Source organism: Heloderma suspectum, chromosome 1 (assembly GCF_057233095.1).
Source record: "Heloderma suspectum isolate Gila_16-S chromosome 1, 16-S_ref, whole genome shotgun sequence".
Lineage (NCBI taxonomy): Eukaryota > Metazoa > Chordata > Lepidosauria > Squamata > Helodermatidae > Heloderma > Heloderma suspectum.
This window is the reverse complement of record NC_139458.1, coordinates 418,856,207-418,877,188: the sequence shown is the minus strand read 5'-3', so window position 1 is coordinate 418,877,188 and position 20,982 is coordinate 418,856,207. Positions and strand designations below refer to the sequence as shown.

General features: G+C 41.1%; 1 protein-coding gene across 4 annotated transcripts in view; it reads left to right on the top strand.

Annotated features, from left to right (window-relative positions):
- The window catches only part of FBXO11 (F-box protein 11), an 83,839-nt gene that overhangs the window by 34,028 nt on the left and 28,829 nt on the right, over positions 1–20,982 (top strand). For 2 of the 4 annotated variants that reach the window (XM_084829194.1, XM_084829197.1), the window contains exons 2-4: positions 13,388–13,515; positions 13,725–13,806; positions 20,275–20,419. In XM_084829194.1, the coding sequence (XP_084685320.1) occupies positions 13,388–13,515; positions 13,725–13,806; positions 20,275–20,419 (355 nt within the window). Of the gene's footprint in view, positions 1–9,844; positions 9,930–13,387; positions 13,516–13,724; positions 13,807–20,274; positions 20,420–20,982 lie in introns of those variants that run through there. The other 2 variants (XM_084829196.1, XM_084829195.1) reach the window with 2 other exon arrangements.

The following is a 20,982-nucleotide window of genomic DNA, read 5'->3' as shown; positions in this document are numbered from 1 at the left end:
CCTTTCCTCCTGGGCACCCTCAGATCTGTTCCAGAGGGCTAAGGGATTTTGGAGCAGATTTTTGAGGGCTGCAGGGGAAAGGAGAGAGGGAGAAAGTCCTGTTGAGCAATGTTGAATTCCTACCTATATTTCCCTTTGTATGATTTCTTTCTGTCTCTCTTGAATCAGCAATAGAATGTTAATTGTTCTTTTCTCCATTAAAATCTAATTGGTGTCTTGGATGTTTCAGTATTAATGGAAGAAATAAAAATTTGAAACTTGGAGTCCATTTTTGGATTTCTGCTTACTGAAATATTCCCTTAACGAGTATAATTATTTAGAAATCCTTGTTCTAAAGCAGGGTTCAATGGTAAGAAAGCATATATACATTCCAGTATTTTTTTTACTGGGCTAATACATCTGCTCAACTGACATTATGAAGTAGCCTTTAGAAATTTCCTTGTGCTTCTCGTGAGTATATCATATCTATTGGTAAAACTCATTGTAAGTGTTCAAAAGATCTGCTCTGAGGATTGGGATCTGGCCCTTGACATATCATTGTGGTTAGTAAACAGGCTATTTGAAAAATTACTAACATGTTTTATTTATTCTATTTTTAAAATGTATAAACTGCACCTTCATCATAAAGAGGATTCCAAGGCAATGTACATAAAGATTAAACATTCAGTACAGTAAAAGCAACCTAAAATCTAAATACTAGTACTATAAAGTTGAGAGGCATAAAAACTTTTTCACCCAACTAAAATATATATATTTTTTAAATGCCTGGTGAAATAGAAAGGTTTTAACCTGATGCTGAAAAGAAACATTGGGGCCACCCAATGCCACCACAGGGAGGCTGCCTCTTTTGTAGATGATAAATGTACTTCTCTTAGAAGGAATACAGAGAAGGGCCTCATTTGAATACATGGGCAGGTTGATATGGAAGGAAGTGCTCCTTCAGGTATTTGGTCCAAAGCCATTTAAGGGCTTTAAAGGGACGCACCAACATTCTGAATTGGACTTGGTAGGAAACAGGCAAATAAGATGGACTCTTGCGGGACAGCACAGTTAAAATACCATGAAGCCAAGTAGTAATTCCCCAGTACTATTTTCTGAAACCAACCCTGCAAGTTTGAGTGGAACCACCATACCCCCCTCCCATAGAAACAGTCTAATAAGATACCATATTTGATGATATCAAAAGCTGCTGAGATATCAGTGAGAATCAGTAGGCTTAAGAACATTAGCCATGCTGGATCAGACCAAAGGGCCATCTAGTTCAGCATTCTGTTTACACAGTAGCCAATCAGCTTCCTGTGGGAACCCTATAAGTAGGACATGAGTGCTATAGTGCTCTCCCGCCAATGTTCCCCAGCAACTGGTGTACATAGGCATACTGCCTTTGATACTGGTGGTATCATATATCCATCCGGACTAGTAGCCATTGATAGCCTTATCCTCCATGAATTTTCTCTGGACCTGTCTCTCTCTAGACCAAGGCTATCTCCGTGCCATATTAGAGTGGTGGTTAAGACGCTGAACTGCAGACTGGAAGGTCGGCAGGACAGCAGTTCGAGACCCGAGTGCTGTGTGACGGAGTGAGCTCCCGTCTTCAGTCCCAGCTTCTGCCAACCTAGCAGTTTGAAAGCAAGAAATTGCAAGTAAATAAATAGGTACCGTTTCGGCAGGAAAGGTAACAGCGTTCTGTGCAACTCGGTATTCAGTCATGCCGGCCACATGACCACAGAAGTGTCTTCGGACAGCGCTGGCTCTTCGGCTTAGAAATGGAGATGAGCACCACACCCTAGAGTCGAACACGACTGGTTGGGGACACCTTTTTACCTTTATTGTTTCCTGGCTGGTAATGTGTCCAGATCTTTTCAAGTTGCCTCCTATGTCACGAAGACTAGGAACATTTTTGTAGCAAAAACTCAAATTCTTGATTTTCTAACACAAGCCTTACTGATTTTAAATTGGGTTTTCCATTTTAAAATTAATATATTTCCTTAACTAACTTTCATAGTAACTTGTTGCCATAACAATTAAAATATACTGGCTTGCAACTAAATAGACCAATAACCTAGGAATATAATTGCATTGTAGAATGTGGGTGCTTAGACACAAAAACATTTCCATTTTAGTCATCTCTCTGTATGTGAGGATACTGAGCAAGATCATTTGAAGGCTAAAACTGCAATCCTATACACAGCTTATTTGTAAGCTGCTTACAAATTAAGTGTTTTTGCTTGAAATGGAAGGTAATGTGTATTTATTATTGCATGCTTCCTGTTGCATCCGGGGACTAGCAAGTTATCACAGGTGCTACAGTCCATGAGATTTTACACACAAATATGCTGTATCACATGGGGATCATTCATTGAGTACATGTGAGTGATTTAATGTAACTGTGTTATTCCCTCCAATTATTTGAGCATGTAATGTGTTTAGTTTCAAATTCTGAATATTTATGACTTCTGAAACAAGCTATGGCAACAACCAATGGCTTGTTCTAGGGGTTGTTTTATCCACAATTGGTTTATGTGTCATCCGAACCTGGGAAACCTACTCCATCAGCGGTTGAGGGAAGCAGCAAGCAAGTTGCTCAGCAAGAGTGGCAAAAACCTCTGCCATTCTTCCTCATCATGGGCGTGATTGCTCTTCCCGATTGTGGCCAAGCTGCCTCAAGCCTCCTTCACCAGTGGCAGGCCCCTCTAATGGTACCTAAATGGCACTTTGGAGGCTCTGTCATTGGTTCCCCACATTTTAAAAAAATCATGCTCTGGCCATTTGCGCAAGTGGTTTAAAAAAAAATTATTTAGTTTGTCTTTTGCTATAGCAGACTAGCACTGTAGCACCCTGAAGAAATAAAAGCAGGAGATTGTGTAGAAATGTGAAGGCCTGGAAAAAAGCCAGAAAAAAATCAGAAAATAACTGGGGGGGGGGATCGAGGACCATTTTTTGTTTTTTCCCCCCCAAAATGGGAAAAATTGAACAGCTTAAGGAGTATGGAATATTTTATTTTAGACTTTAAGCCAAAGTGTTTATATATTAGCGCCCAGCCTTTACCCCCCCCCCCCGATTTCTAAACACTGTAATAAGAACACTTTTATGGGAAGACTAGAGATGTAAAATGTCTGGAAATAATGAAACCATGGGGGGAAATGGTTCCCCCCCATCTTTTCTATAAGATTTCAAGCATAATTGTTTATTTCATTCCTTATTAAAATTATCAGTCTAAGGTATATTTCACTCATAGACATTCCTAAGCTGAATCTTTTCTGGCTAGATAAAATCTCAATAGCTTTTTCTTCAGATCAGGTTTCCCTAAGCTCCACCCCAGGAACAGGTTTAGGAATTTCCCTAAACTGCCTTACAAATAGGAACAGGTGCTGTACACCAGTCTTCCTCTGCCTCCAGTTCTTCTTTCTTCTTCTGTCTTCTAGGATGATTTAGATGTTTCATGGACTACTTGCTGATGTTCCCTCTGGTCAGACATTAAATAAGTACCTAAAATATATTGCATATGTCTTGAAGTGCTTAAGAATTGCTTGTTTTTCAGTTTATCCCAAAGTTTTTTTCCCCATGGCCCCAAAATTTCAGGAAATTTTTCATTCCTATCCCTCCCCCCACCGATCACTACCCCTTTTTGGTCACAGGCTTAAAATAATAATAATTTGTTTTGTTCAGTTTTTCACAATAGTGCTATAGTGGAATAGCGCTATGGCACCATGAAATAATTTTTTTTAAAGGAGAAAAGAGATGGGGATGAAACTGACGAAAACACTGACAGAATGGGGAAAATTGAGAAAACATCAGGTACCAGCAGCACAATGTGGGGGTAATCGAACAGGAACACGATGTCCATGGCAGCTGTCAGTCACTCCATTGGAACAGCACTATAGTTCCATGAAGAAATTAAAAAAGGAGGGAAAAGCGTTTCATTTTACTCACTTTGCAAGGGGATGCCCAGGTTTAAAAGGGTGGACCCAATCCCAGGGGGTTTTCTCCTTGTAGTCAACACCTCCCCGAGTCGGCATCCCCTCTTTTTCATAGAAAAGTACATGCCCTCTTTTTTGCTGCGATTGGGAGGGAAAAGTGGGATGGCTCAGTTTACAGCCCCACCAAAATTGGACCCACTACCCTCCACTGGTAAAGGAGGCATTTGCACACATAAAATGGGGCTGGGAAAATGCAAAAAACTTTTCCCAGCCCTGTTTTTTATGCAAAAAATGGAAAAAATGCATACTTTTTCAAAGGAGCTCCCACCACAATTGAGATCGCAGGTGGAGCAGGGATGGGGGATTTGGCAGGAGTTGGGGGGGCGCAGCAGCAGCCCATCTGAAATACTGTTGGGGCACTTTGGAGGGACTACCACTGACAAGGGGCACTGGAAAAAAGGGCTCCAATCATGATTGGAGCAGGGACAGGGGGGCTTGGTGGCAGACAAGACGGGTTCTGCCACCAAGTTCCCCTGGGATGCTAGGCGGAGCTGACTGGAGGACTGAAGGGGAAGTAGGAGGGAACAATCTATGCACCGTGGGTGGTATGCCCGATGGTCTGTCAGGCACACCAGCCACACACTGTGGGTTGTTCACAAAACAGTACACAGTTCATAGCTTGTCATCCATCGTGGGTTAGCGTATCATGTGAACACACCCACTATGTTGTGGGTTGTACATTCTATGTGGCATTGATTTATAGGCTCAAGCAATTGCAGATATGCAGTGCTTCATAATTTTTAGTCCAAAGGTGATATGCAACTTAAGTTAGAAAGTGGCAGAGAAGAAAGAATGCAGGTGCTACTTCAGCCCTGAAGTGAATGTAACTTTGGTCTATTTCAGTGGAACATATTTATGTCAAAGGGCAGCAGTCCTGTGGTGCGGAGTAAATTCTGGTGAACTTGGTGGGACTCGGCGTCTGAGGGAACTTGAATAGGATCAGGCTGTAAATGACTGTAAGGTTGGCACCTGAGTTTAAGACTTCCAAAATGGGTTCTCAGTTAAGACTGTTATCAATTTGAGTAGTTAAGTATTCCTAAGTATTCAGTTTGAGCAGTTAAGTATTCCTAACTTAAAAGGCTGTTCATTCAGTAACGTATGCTGTCTAATTCTTCATCAGGCACTTTGTTTTGTGGCTAATTAAACCATTTATAAGGTTGGTGTAGTTAATAGAAAAAATATTCAAGGTCTGCATATAATTATGTAATACAATGCACATTCCATCAAGTGGAATAATTCACATCATTTTTCCTGTGCCAACACCAGGAAACATTAGAAATCACTGAGACATAAAAGTTTGAATTTTGATTTTATTTAATACAGCAGTAGTTTTCATTCTAAATATAAAACATTGTTGAAACTGTTTTCATGGGGGGAAGGAGATACGGTTGAAAAGGAGAAATAAAGTACAAAGAATTACTTTTAATTTCATTGTAGCAACTATATAACTTATATAAAGTATAGCTGAGGTTTCACATATTCTGCAACTTTGCATGCAGAATATGGAGTCTGCTTTAGATTTCAGTGTGCATTCATGCAAATCTAAAAGCAGATTTCTAGCCCTCATAGCTACAGTGACATTTATAGATATACTGACTACATGGGCAGAATATTCCAGTTTAAGGTGCAGATGTAATGTACCATGCATAATGGTTTGCCCATCCCTCATTGCCTCCAATCATTTTTGGGTTACTCCCCTTTTTCCCTTACAGAGTCAATGCCTTAGAAGCTGCATGATGTGTACTGCTCCCAAATTAATATAGATTAGTATTCCTCTCACAGGCTTACAGTTGTGTGTCTCTGCTGTAGCAAAGTGCCCAGAGTTTGTTTGTTTTTTAACGTCAGAGCAATGTATTTCTGTGCTTCTTCATATCATATTCATTCATCTTTCAAAGTACCCTACGTTCACTGCAAGGCAAGAAACACAGCTCTTGAAATAGGTCTACTTTGAAGAGGGGTATTGTGCATGCAGAGGAGAGCTGAAATGTGTCTATGAGTTCAGGCATTTACCTTGGGAGCTGCTGCCAGTTGAGGTAGGCAGCAGAGAGCTAAATAGAACAACGATATAAATCAGAAGAAGGCAATTTCATGTAAGTGATTTTAAGCAATATTTAGCAAATTTAATATGAAGTAACCATGTTTTCTCTTCTTGGAAATCTATGTTCATAAGCTTGTGATAACTTACATATCTATCTGAGACTCAGACTGGAGCACAGAAACTGTAGGTGATTTTGATGCATTGATCTTGGGTTCCTGCATTGAGCAGGGGGTTGGACTCAATGGCCTTGTAGGCCCCTTCCAACCCTACTATTCTATGATCTTGAGCTGATTTAAAGCATTTTTGCATTCCACACTGGAATTTTCAGAGGCAAAATTAAACTTTTGTGCATAGGCATTGTATGGCTTGCCTTTAATAGCATTCTAGTGTTTAGACTTGAGTAAGCTCTATTAATAGTTTAGCACACAGTAAAATTCAGCAAAGATGTCCAGTCTTTGTATTGATTGGCTGAACAAAGCAAGGGCTTTGAACTTGTACTGAATCAGTGCACCTGATGATAAATTCCAAAGTCTTAGGGTGTGATCCTGGTATCATTGGGAGGAGAGAGAAAGGTTGGTTTGATGCAAGTCAGAAAAACCTGTAATAATTGTGTCAGTGATCTTTTCTAATCTCATAGGACCGACTCATTTTCTCATGCCAGCGCTGACACATTTGATGGAGGCTAGCTTCTTCCTTTGCTGTCAGCCTGGAGTTGCTGACATATCATCTGGGAACACACCACCATCACTGGTTCTTTTAAAAAATTCCTCCTGGGTACCCTAGTTTTTCTGTTACTATGAGAACTTCCCTGTCCTGAGAGACTGGCATTTGTAGTTCACATACCAAGTATTTCCAAAATATTTGCATTCCAGTGGGCAAAATTAAGTTGATGGCAAGGTCTCTGATAATGGCTACAGTTTGAAGTGAATGAAGTAAGAGGGAATGAAACAAAACCCTGATGTGCCTATTGAATTCAGTGGAGACACAATGTCCGCAAAAGACAACCAGCCCAGCGCTCTGTCTTGAAGAAGTGGGAGGGGGGCTGGCTGAGGTGGGGTGCAAGCAGAATCAACACCTTCTCAAGATGGGCTGTGTCCGCCTCAGTTCTGTTTGCAGTTACTTAAGCAGGGTGCTTCAGATGCTTGCTTTGTCCCTGGCCTAAAGAGTTCCCAGTGCTCAGGAGCTATTTTGGGGGTGGTGCAAAAGGCTGCTGCAGGAAGGTGGTGGGGAAACCCTGTTGCATGAGCAGATTTCTGTTTGTGCACCACTGGGTCCAGTCCAATAAGAGTTGTACCATGTAATTTTTTTTCTTTCATGTGGAGTGAGCAGTAGGCAAACTTTGGAAGCACGCTTGATAATAATTTGTCCTGCTGAACGTATACATGATAGCTAATCATGCTATCATAAGCTTGCATCTTAGTATATTGCTTGCTTGCCAAATTACATAAGAGCCCTGCAGTATTCACAATAAGGGTAATAAAGACTTTATTTTTCCACTTATTTGGTGCATGTTTACAGTTGTGAATGGTGCAACCAAGAGAGTGATAACTATTCCGGACCAATAAAATCAAGGTGTGTATGTTTTAAATCAGATTTTAATTGTTAAATAATTATAATAAATGTCTCTCTTAAAAATCAGATTTAATCAAATAGACTAAAGCTTACTCTTAAAACTCAATACAGGGAGGCTACAGGCTTTTACTGAGGCCTAGAAAAAGGCAAGCTCTATAGAAGTTAGCTCCCTTTATGCCACAAATGATTAGCACAAATGTGTTCAGGAATGAACTAGATGACAAATTGTAGGCAAAGGTGCTCTTTGGTTAGTTGAAAGGCAGATCAGGGAATAGGGATTCAACCTGTACTGGATGGAGTTACACATCCCCTGAAGACTCAGGTTCTTAGTATGGGTATACTCCTGGATTCAGCTCTGAACCTGGAACCCCTGGTTTTCATTGTGTACAGGAGTGTGCTTGCATAGCTGATTTGAATGTTCCAACTGTTCCTGGAGATGTCTGATCTGGCCACAGTGACACATGCATTAGTTACATCCAGTTTGGACTAATGTAATGTGCTTTTATATGGGGCTGCCTTTGAAAAGTGTTCGGAAACTGCAGCTGGTCCAGAATGCTGTAGCCAGGCTGTTGACTGGGGTTAATTACAGGGCGCATGTGACTCCCTTGTTACAACAGCTTCTCTGGCTATTAGTCTGTTTCCAGGCGCAAGTAGTGGCTGTGACCTATAAAGCCCTACACGACTTGGGGCCAGGCTTTCTGAAAGACCACATTTTCCCATACAAGCCACAAGCCTGCCTTGCTTTATGATCTTAGGGGGAGGTCCTTCTCTCAGTCCCACCACCATTAGAGATATATTTGGTGGGGATGTGAGAAAGGGCCTTCTTGGTGACTGCTCCCAGGGTCTGGAACTCCCTGCCATTGGAAGGTTAGGTTGCCTCCCTCTCTTTTGTCCTCCTGCCAGAAGGCAAAGTTGTTTTTATTCAGGCAGGCCTTTGGCATGTAAGCTGGTCTGCTGCTGAAGGGTTTTTAACTGGTTGGGTGCTGGCTGTGTCTTTGTTTTTTGTTTTTATGTTATGTTTTAACCAAGATTTTGTTTTCATCTGTATTTTATTATCATTAGCCTGCTTGAGTTCCATTATTGGCAGAAAGACAGGACATAAACAAACCAGTATGGCTATTTACTTTCCATGTAATGGGGAAAAAGCAATGCTGTTTTGTCCAGTAATTACCACCTCTTGATTCTGAAAAATTCTTAGCAAGAATAGCCAGCCTATTCATGTTACTCAGAAGGAAGATCTAGAATGTTCATTGGGGCTTACTTCTAGGTAAGTGTGCATAGGATTACAGAGTTAGGCTTATAATATGCGTTTTTGCTTAGTTTTCTTGCATATGTTCAGAAAGTGCCAAAGATAAATTTCATTTCTCCTTTGCTTCCTGCCCAATCACTAAGATGTAATTCTGGATATGGTCCTAGCATTTATGAAAACTCTGTTGGTTGTAAACAAATATGTTATAACAACCAGTTAGAGTATGCATGCTTATTCTGGAGAAATATGAACTAGAAAATGGAGAACTTCAATCACTAATGTGCTCTGATTCGGAATTATTTATTCTTAAGTTTCAGTCCACAAGTTGCTAGCCGGTCTGCCCGTGCACATACATTAGTCCAGGAATGGGCAAACTTTTCACCCTCGAGGGCTGCATGTGTCAGTGGGTGGCAGCAATTCATGGCTGCACTGGTGCATGTGTACACATCCATGCTTCTCTCATGCATACACATGTAAACTCACTTTCAGGCACGTGCATAAGAAGAGCTGTGCTGGATCAGACCAAGGGTCCATCTATTCCAGCATTCTGTTCACATAGTGACCAACCAGCTGCCCACAGGAAACCCACAAGCAGGACATGAGTGCAACAGCACCCTCCCACCCACATTCCCCAGCAACTGATGTACATAGGCATACTGCCTCTGATACTGGAACATATTGCCTCTGATACACACGCACACACAGTCCCATGCACATTCTCAGAGATACCCACTGCCCCCTCCAAGCAATCATATTGATTTATTTATTGTATTTTTATCCTGCTCCTCAGCCAAAAAAGGCTCCCAGAGCGGCTTAATGAACAAAGAAGACAGTCCCTGCCCGCAGGCTTACAATCTTCACTCTATAGTGAAAGGTGAATTACAATCTTCACCCAGACCATACAGTATGATCAACATCTAAAACCCTCCTCCATGTCCCTCCTCAGAGGGAGGTTTGGCAGATGGCAACAAGAGAGTCGGCCTTCTTGGTGATAGTCCCCTGATTGTGGAGAACTCTCCCCACTGAGGTCCACAGGGAACCACCATTGTTATCTTTGTGGCGCCAGGTTCAGACTTTCCTCTACTCCCAGGTATTTGATAGTGTATATTGGGGCTTTTAATGTAAGTTGTTTTATCAGGTCCCGGTATTTTATTGTTGTTTTTAGCTGTTTAAAATTGTTTAAAGTTTTTGTACATTAAAGATTTTATATTATATTTTTATCATGTTGTATTTTGGGGTTTCAGTTTTCATGGCAGATAGAAATGTCATTGTTTGATTCTACTTTTGTCTGTCTTCTCTTTCCCAGAGTTGTCTTCAGTGCAGCACAAAGTTGTTAGAATAATTATGGTTTCAGACTGAGGACTGCAGGCAGGCCCCTCACAACGGTATCATGCCATTGGTTGGTCCTTTTCAGTAAATGGCTAGACTACTGGCACAAGAGTTATAATCGACATTTGGTATCCTGATTGGAGTGCTTGTCTATCTTTGGGGCTGTTCACACAACATACTAATGTACATGCAGTGGTTGAGTGTGGGTTGTTGTTGAACTGTGGGTTGTTTGTTGGACTGTGAGTTAGCATGTTGTCTGAACCTTGTTAACTATGCAGTGTGGCTTGTTAACCACCCTAAAGAACCCAACAACAAAGCATGGGTTCTCAAGGCAGCTTGTTTGAGAAAAATAAGCCACACTGATGGTTAACAAGCCACCCTGTGGAAAATGTCCTGGGTGCAGACAACACACTAACCACGGTTCAACAAACAACTCACACTCCATCACTGAGTGTGGGTTAGCGTGTTGTGCGAACCCAGTTATAAACTTGAATAATGCCTATGGGCTTGTGTCTTGAAGTGGTTGTGGCTGGATACCTGAAATAGGTATGCGAACAAAGCGTCAAAAAACTTAGACAACATACTAGTGTGCATTTGCTGAGTCAGGGGACAAGTAACAGCAGCACTATTCAATTTTCTTGAGTACAAGCAATAGTAATGAATACAGTAGTATGGATATAATGGGCCGGTGTGCACATCATGATAAGTCATTGTGAGTTAATTCACCCCACAGGGCTCTGAGATGCAAGCTGTGGCGGGGGTGTGCTGCAGCTTGTCATATTGTGTTGTGGGTTATTTGATGGTTGAACAGCATTTGTACAACATGAACTGCCATAGCTTACATAGTCAAAATGGCAGCTGGCACACATCTCAGCCCCATGGGTGAATTAACCCATGGTGGCTTAGTGTGATGTGCGAACCAGGTCATTGGATACAGTAGTGTTGATAAACACATCTTTAAAACTAGTTTTTTGCAAAGCTTAAAATTTCATTTCAAAGTATTTGTGTAGTTTATTATTCCACTTGTGGATTCTTTTCTGGTTATTTTTAACCACTAAAATATGCAACATGTCTGCCCCTCTGTGTCACAATTAAATTCAACTTTCTTGCCATGTGATCTAGTCTAATGCAGACTGAATATGCTGGTTTGTGTTTTTCATGTTTTTTATCAACTGCTATGAATTTCCTAGGACGTTTCCTGTATTGTCTAGTTGTCATCAAAGGATATGTGGGTGGAACTAGATGTTTGGCAGCAAATATGGGATCCCCAATCCTTTGGATGCCTCCAGTGTAGCAGGGCATTTGTAAATGAGAAGAGGAGTTGGTTGTATCTGTGTCTGTGTCTTAATCACTTCTCCTGTTCTCTGGTTTTCCTCTGCAGTCTTTTCTCCCCAGCTGCTCCCCCCCTCCACAAGCTTAGTTCTGAGGAAGGGTTTAGTTATTTGTTTAGCTTACAGCAGATTTTTAATGCACAGACTGGCTAGCCTATGTTTTATGTTATGCTTCTGGAAAAACTTAACAGATATGTATCCTCTCTTGCTCCACCCTTCCCATTCCACCAAAGCATTTTCTGGCTTTATACAGTAGCCAGTTCTGGATGATGTAATGGAAGGTTATTATAGCATATAAAGAGATGTGAATGCCCTGTTTCTCCCCCAGGCTAACTTTGGAGATAAAAATTTAAATCCACCCCTGCCCCTGAGGTCCAAAGAGGAAAAATGGGAAATTCTGGGGAAAAGGTGAAACAGCAACCTCTTGTGAAATATTCTTCTTTAGAACAATGTGAAATTGTTATTTAAGCAGTGTTCAAAAATAATATTGAGACAGTGAATTCATACTGCAGCTTGGATTAAAATTTCAAAGGTAGTAAGTAATATTAGCGATGATAGCATTACTATTGTATTTGACTGGATTACTAAACAAGCAACATTTTAGGGATTTGATGTTGCAGAAGTATCTCCGATGTTGCAGAATTTAGAACATCTTCAGGGCTTTGATCCAGGAGTATAGTATGGGAGCCTATCAAGCGTATTTCTTCTGCAATGTGGTGATAAGGCCTTCTGCTTCTCACTTGCCCTGGAAATCTTCTTCATGGAATGCCCCCCTCTCTGACAGAAGTAGTTCCATCAGCAGAAGGGGTTAATTGAATACCACCCACTAATTTTTAGTACAGTAACTAACTTTATCTCACAATTGAGAAAAGCTGTAATTTTCCTATTTTCATTATCTCCTGGGTGAAGTGTGTACTGCAAAAATGTAGATCAGAATATAAGAACCAATCTGGATCAGACCAAAGGCCTAAACTAGTCCAGCATTCTGTCCCTACAGTGGCCAGCCAAATGCTTCTGGGAAGCCCACCAGCAGGACATGAGAGTATTCTCCAGCAACTCGTATTCAGTTGTATACTGCCTCTAATAATGGAAGTAATAGTTATCATGATTCATAGCATTTGGTGGCCTTATCCTCTATGAAAGAGCACCACAATCTTATAAAAATCATAAAAATATTAATCTTGATAAGGCATAGGCAGGTATGCAAACCACAAGTGGCACAGGTGCTAGGGGTTTGTGGCAGATGTGGATGGGGAGCAGGAAGGACTTGCACTCCTGGTAGTGTCTTCTGTGTTGTGCTCCTGCATGTTCACCAGCTCAGTAGGCTAGAGGCAAAATGCATTACTGCATGTATACTGTTCTGTGAACTAGAGTAGCACTGACGACTAGTCTTGAATTGTGCCACAGTTACTGAACAGTTTGGCCATTGCTGTTTTAAACAAATCAAGGGGGACATTTTGTATTCCTATTAACGTGTTTCACAATCACTTGAGCTTGAGGAAAACGGCAGGGCCAGTATATAGTGTTTACTGTTAACTACAGTTATAAATGCTAGAGATTTTTTCCATTGTAAATTAACTTCACTGTGCTTATGAGAAACATTTTACAGTTTATTTGCAAAGCGTACTTCACTGGTGCTTATATAAGAATTGAAAAGTCTGGAGTATGTAAACATAACAAACTAGATTAATATATAGAAAACACAAATATACATCATATTAAAACAAGATGGATATCTGAACCATGTTACTAAAACAACTTTCTGTCTTCATGTGACTTGATATGAAGCAGCGGATGTTCTTCGTACTTTTAACAAAACAGCTTACATTGTTTAGATCTGAAAGTTGTAATCTTGTAACAATTTTTTGTTTTGTTTGTTCCTTGGCAGATGATGATGTACCTGCAGATATGGTTGCAGAAGAATCAGGTCCTGGTGCACAAAATAGTCCATACCAACTTCGCAGAAAAACTCTTTTACCTAAAAGAACAGCTTGCCCTGCAAAGAGCAGTATGGAGGTATTTAAAAATAATCATATTATGCCTTGTAAAGTAGATGCATAACATAGTGGGTATGATCCAATCCGTAGGCTGATTGGAGACCATAAGCAGAAGCAGCATGAAGGGAGGCGGAGAGAGAGAGAGGATTTGTAGAGCACTTGCACATGCCTAGTGTGTGTTAGATTAACTGTGTCTTAACTAGTCTTACTTTCCTAAAACCTTGCCAGGGTGCTTCTACTTCAGCTACAGAGAACTTTGGTCATCGAGCGAAACGTGCTAGAGTATCTGGGAAATCACAGGAGTTATCAGGTAACTGCCTTTTTCTGGTGTGGGGAGGGCAAAGAAATATTTAGCCTCCCTACTTTCCTTTTTAATAGTTCAAACAGGACTGGGATTTTTATTGGGAAAGTGCTGGCGTCATAATGATAGTTAGACCTCTTTTATTTGCAGTCATCTGTCTTTGATAAATGGGGTTTTCAGGTATCAAGCTTTGGTTTCCTGAAAAACAAATGTTGTCATCGGGCTGCTTGAGGAGGCAGTGGGTGTATGGTGTGTGTGCAGGTGCATGGCAAGCTTGTTTCTGTTTCAGCATGCAGAAGAGGAGGAAGGGGGATTTTCATTGACAGATGGGGGACAACCATTATCCAGGAGTGGAGGAGGGAGAGATTGGCTCAGGGGCACCAGCTGATCAGTTCTAATATACAGTGTAGCCAAGAGAAACCTAAATATCACCTTGAACAGGTAGGGAAAATGTAGACCCATCACTTTGTACCCTTAAAGGTGGTATCTTACAGTGGCTGCTTTGGCTACTAGTATATTTCAGTTAGACGCAGTTCAGGGTGCTGATTGTGACTTTAAAAACCTTTCATTGCCTGTGCCATGTGTGTTAAAGCAGAGATGGGGAAATGTAGCCCTTCAGATGATTTTGGACAGCAACTCCAGTTATCCCTCACCATTGGCTATGCTGCCTAGGGCTGATAGGAGTTGCGTTCCAACAACATCTGGAGGGCCACATATTCCCCATCCCTGTCTTAAGGTCTACCCCATCTGATACGAACCTTGCTGAGGTCTTCTGAGGGAGCTGTGCTCAAGTGTCACTCTCTGCCAGAAGGTAGAGCAATGAGCAGGCCTTCTGCTGTTCTGGCCCCAAGGATTTAGAATGAACTTCACACTGACATCTGTCAGTGCCCCGTGTGCTGTCTTTTAGAAAGCTATGCTTTTTCTTTTTTAAAAAAAACAAGGCATGTCTTTGAGAGAGCATAACTAGTTACCTTGCTGTTGTTTGTTTTGGGCTGGCTCTATGTGTATGTGTTGGGAATGTTGTTGTCGTGTTAGCCACCTTGGATTGATACTAAGAAAGGTGGGACATAAATCTTTTAATTGAATAAATACTCTGTGTTTGGTAGTGGTATGGCAAACCTTTGAAGGCATTCAGGTGTGCCTATAGAGTCAAGTGTGCTTCACTGTCAAAATAATTGTCTTTGCTACCACCTCAGCAACAAGAAATATAGTCCCCTTGACTGAGACTAGATGGCTGTCACACTGTGGGTGTTTTCCCTGAATTGTCCATCTCATTAAAGAGGTTGAGACATAGGTAAGACTTGTTAGGATATAAAGACAGAAAGACATTCGCCTGTGTTGTTTGAGATTGTAGTTCCCATGGCTACTGACCCACATCACTGGCTACAATAAACAACAATTTCTTTTTGTTAAATGAGTTGATTAAGTATGAAAAAGAGGTGGTTCTTGTGTGGCTAACTGTATTTCTTATGAAGTCGCTTTTCTTGAGCTGACTTCTAGATAGTGATAAAAAGTGAAATTCTTCCCAAGGACCAGCCCCTTAGCCTACTCTTTGAGCTATATATCTTGTCTGCCTTGGGTTGCTATGGAGACAGGAAACATACCACTATGAAGTCTAACATGGATTCAAAAAAAGAAAAAGATCACAGCTGAGATGAGAGACTTCTTCATGCTATACCATAGGGAGTAAGTATAGGGTCTAAACTACACAATACTGCTCTGTCTTTTCCATTCTGTGTCTAAGTCGTTTCTTAGTCTTGAACCTTTTGCATACACATAAAATTGAACATTCAAGATGGTCAGATCTGACCCATATTAAGATTTTGACATGCTTCTCAGCTCACCAAGAAGAAGCATAAACATCAGGAGGGGATCTGGAAGAGACCATATTTTAGTTGCTTTTTAGCCCAGTCTCTTTTATATCTATTTGCAGATACTGAGAAATCTAGAATTTTATCTTGAGAATATTATTTGGTGAACTGTGTCATATAAAAGTTAACATGAATTTTAGTCGTACAGTGTGTCTTTTATATTTCTGAAAGTTAACCGGAATGCTAGCAGGAAAACTTTAAACCAGCTTAGAGGATTTTCACATACAGAGTTTAAGGCTGCAGTCCTAAACACACTTATCAGTAATGAAGGCTCAACTCCTATACCAAGTTACCCAGGAGTAAGCCCCACTGAAATCCATAGGGTTTGCTTTGAGTAGCCATGTATAGAATTGGATTGTTAACTCCAAGTGAACTTGGAGGGACTTACTTCTGAGTGAGCATGCTGAGGACTACACTGTAAGGCACCCTTTAATTAAGTTAAAACTGATGTAATGTACAATGCTTTTTCCCTTAAAGGGTATTCAGAATGTCTATCCTTATGTTTTAGTCACAATTTATTCTGCTGGTTTTAGTTGAGCAGCACAGACTAAAATATAATGGCTTGGATCCTGCGATTTCATGAGCAGAACTCTGCTCATGGGACACTCTCAGTGATGAATGAGGTGTTTTTCACCAGTTTCTGCCATGTTCCACCCAAATTATTTATTTACTTATTTATTTTCTATACTGCCCAATAGCTGAACCTCCCTGGGGGTTGGGGGACATTGAACAGCATAGAAGGTGGCATGTGGGGGACTTCAGGGGGAGCCATCTCCCCCACCAGCAGGAGCTTTTGCAGCATCAGAGACCCTTTCATGAACAGAAGGCCAACTGAGGATCCAAGCCCTCCAGATGTTTTGGATGATACTTCCCATCTGCCTGAGCCAGCATGGACATTAGTTGAGGGATGATGGGAGTTATAGTCCAAAACAGCTGGAGGACACCAGGGTGGAGAAGGCTGGTTTATATAATTGTAAGTTGACTTACATTATCAGCAAGAAAGAAACGATTTTAAATCAAGTTTCCCATTTTGTGTTTGGTGCTGTCTTTACGCATGCATGGATACTAAGCAAATTGGTGGTTTCAGAAGTTTTTCCCCAGTTGACTATCCCTAGGAGGCATATATATTCAAACACTTAGCACACTTGTGTGCACACAGACACACATAGAGTGGTGGTGGTGAAGGGACAAATTAAAACTAAAAGTGCATGTAATCTAAACAATGTAAATGAGGTCCCAGTCAATTTTAGGGCATTATAAAAAATTCTAGAAAATGATCAACCATATTGGCTCTGAAAATGATCCTGGTATGATACAAGATGGCATCTCCTGGGTTGTTGCTCCTCTGACTTGCTAGTCCATCAGTCCAGTAGGAACATGATACATGGCTGACAATGCAATGTCTAATTGGCAGTAAGTCCAGTGGGATTCAGTGGGGGTTACTTATCTGGGAGTAAGCTCTATTGAACTCCATGAGGCTTACTGTTGAGTAGACATGAATAGGATTGCTCTGTAAATGTCATTTTCAATTCATTGCCCCCCCCCCCCTTACATAGAAGGGTAGACTTTAACTGAGTGTATTGCTAAATCATGATTCATTTTTAAGATATTATAAGTGCAGGTTTCATCATGTCTATATTAAGTTCAGGCTTGCTTTTAAACCTGGTATTTTTTAAAAGATAGTATAATTGATTTTTTTAAAATTAAATTTATCTTTTAATCAGCTACATTCAGATCCTATGTATTCCACTGCAGCACTGGCCATTTATGTTAGTGCTGCACCACCATAGCATAGCTGCAATCATATGCCCTCTCAGTATCCAGTGACACCTTCCCCTTTGCAGGGAACACAGTTCCCAGCCATATATACTAGTACTAAAGTGGCTCTGTATTAAGCTGTAACTTAGTGGAACAGCACAGGCTTACCGCAGAGAAAGGTTCCATACTCTGTTCCTTGCTATGGTCTCCCAGTAGAAAAGGTTGGGAAGAGCCAAATATTGACATCTCAGACAGTGCAGTGAATCAGCCAATCAGAGTGACTGTCAGGTAAATGTTGCTCATTGTTGCTCAGATGCCTTTCATTTTGCCTGGCCTGCATCATCCCTTACAGCTATGCCTCTCGCATGTTTATTTGATTAATTGCAATTGTCTGCTGGTTACATTTCTCTAATAGTCTTTTATTAAACTCTTCCCTCCACCCCGATGGAAAACACTTCCATCTTTATCATGGCAACAACACCATTTGCTTTATCTCACCAGCAATAACTAGAGGTGTGGGGTGGGGTGAGTTGGGAGGCGATTGCGCTGTATGGCCTTACCCTATCACCTTACTCCTATGACAAAGCTATGAGCAAGATGCAGATTCTTAGCTCTGGAGGAGCATTTTGATGGAAAACTCTGCTCTCCCCTCCTTTTATCATGACAGCTTTTATGGTAAGTAACAAGGGGAGGGAGATTCCTATCTTGTAACCATCATAACAAGAGACAGCTGTGATAGACACAGCTGTTATTAGAACAGTGTTAGTTGTGGAGTGAATTCTGACAGCATCTTTAAGAAATGGAGCTGCCACCTTTTGCAACTTAACAGAGCCCTTATACTTCTGAAACCTGAATGAGAGACAGGACTAACAAGTACAGCTTTCTCTGTCTTCGCACTTTGATGCTCGATATAGCTACACATGTTATATTCTCATCTGTCAATTAGCTTCGAAAGGTACAAGGGGGAAAATGGCACCAACTACATATACAAACAGATGGTTTCTCATTGGTCTCTCTTGCTGTAGGCTTTGCTCGTGATACACGACTTGTGTGTGTTGTGTGTGTATGAGAGAGAGAGAGAGAGAGGGTGTGCGTGCGTGCGTGAGAGTGATAAATGGCTGCTTGGTTGTTTGCAGAGAGACATGAACTTGGTGAAGCATAATACAACAGCCTGAAACAACTGCATCTGCAATAGGCATAACCTCTGACTGTGTTCATACTGAAAATGAAGTAAATGAGATAGGGTGCTTCTACAGATGTGCTGTTCCATTCCACATGCTCCCAAAGGGCTTTCCACAATTCCATTCATTATATATTGGCCTAGTATGTTTGGTGTCTTCATTTGAAAATTTGCTTGTTGTGAGAAAAGGTTGCAAGGGATAATACTTACCTCTCCAGTGCAGGGACTTTCATTAGAACTTGTCCAGCTACATCGGGGATGGTTATCTTGTAGCCCTCCAGAAGTTTTGGCTTACAGTTCCCATGACCCCTCACCATTGGCTATGCTGGCTAGGGCTGATGGGAGTTGTAGGCCAAAACATCTGGAAGGCCACAAGTTGCCTATCCCTGAGCTACAGTATAATGTGCTGCCGTGTATCTTAAATCTGATACTGCAAGCAAGAATACTTTGAGTGTTCAGTCAACACTAGTAGTGAGTGGATTTGAATACTTGGCCTTTAGCAGCAAGGTAGCTGTGTTTCTTGTGTTGAGGATTATATGGTTGGACCTTGCCTACATTTTGCCCAGTAGGGTTCCCCTTAATGCAGGCAGCCACTGTTAGAACCGGTTGAGTAAATTTATAAGGGAAGTTTGTTAAGCCTGTACTTGGTTTCCTGATATTGAAGAGAGGATAAGGAAGACACCCATGGGTGCTTGAGTGCTCTGTTCATGTAGTGATGCTGTGGTGGGGGTGGAGATGAGATGGAGGATGTTCATGAGTGGGTTTTGAAACATGGGCCCCCTCTTGTTTACCTGTGTGGAATACCTTGCAGCCTGCATTGCAGGAGTGGACCTGAGCTTCGTATTTTGTGTGTGTTTGTGTTGGGATACTTAAAGAAAAGGACATCAAAGAATCATAAGAACTCTAGTATTGATCACTGCCCTTCCTATATTGCTTTCTATTTTTGGCTGTTTGGTGTTTGCACAGTGTATCCTTTGACCATGGTTTCCCATGACCAAAATTCCTACTTCTCTGCACCAGTTGTTTATAGTTGTGGAAGCAACCCCATGATGTGTGCCTTGATAAGCTGTGTTCTGTTGCTGAAACTTGCATACTATTGGTTCTGTGTCATGATTGGCTATGGAATTGATCAGCGCCCTATCCTCCAATGTGTCTGGGGGTCAGGAAAGAGGACAGTTGTCTGGGGCTCTCCATTAGGAGTATATGTACTTACACCATCTCTTTTGTAGGTGTAGCATGGGATTCTGACTATGCTGCGCTCCTTCCAATTCAACCTACTTTTGCTCCTTGCACTAACAGTGTGCTGTTAGCATAAGTATACACTGGAACAACACTTTCACTATGCCAGTATAAACCTACATCAGTGTAATGTTCCTCTGGTGCATCCTTATCCACTTGTAGTAACCAGAGAATAGTATAGTGCTTCTATGCTTTTAACTGATTGATCTGCTAAATAAACTGGTTAAAGCTTGAAATCCTAATTTTATTAAGAAAATGAAAGGGGAAACATCAATAAAATTGATTTTTTCCAAGAATTTCCATTTAACTCTGTTTCAGCCAGTTCGCTTGACTTACAGGAAAGGTATAGAAAATTCACCATCTTTTTTTAGTGGAAATACTTCAGATAGGTTATGAATATCAATAATATTCATATTTTATATTTAATAGCAGCACCTGCAGAACAATATCTTCAAGAGAAGCTGCCTGATGAAGTGGTTCTGAAAATCTTCTCATACTTGCTGGAGCAAGATCTTTGTAGAGCAGCTTGTGTATGTAAGCGCTTCAGTGAGCTAGCTAATGATCCAATTTTGTGGTAAGTGAAAAGATATTCTTGATTATCATTAAGTATATTACATATGCCAAGCACAATAGAAAAAAAATCCTGGTTGGGTGTTCTAATTACCTTGAATGAAAATAGGTACTTGTGTTGCATAAACATTTGTCCTGCACACCTGAAATGGCACAACTACTTTTCTCTAGCACATGATATCTGTCTGAATATGGTTTCATAGGGCTTTTCATGGAGTCTCCCATTTTTCATAGAAGTGAAAATACACTTGAAAATTCTTGTTGTTGTTCAGTCGTTAAGTCATGTCCAACTCTTCGTGGACCATAGCACACCAGACCTTCCTGTCCTCCGCTCTCTCCTGGAGTGTGCTCAGGTTCATATACGTTCCATGGGGTTTTCTTGGCAAGAATACTGGCGTGGGTTGCCATTTCCTTCTCCAGTGGACCACATTTTCTCAGAACTCTCTGCCATGACCTGTCCGTCTTCGGTGGCCCTGCACGGCATAGCTTATGGCTTCACTGAGTTACGCAAGCCCCTTCGCCACAACAAGGCAGTGATCCATGAAACTGCCATATTTTTCAGTGTTC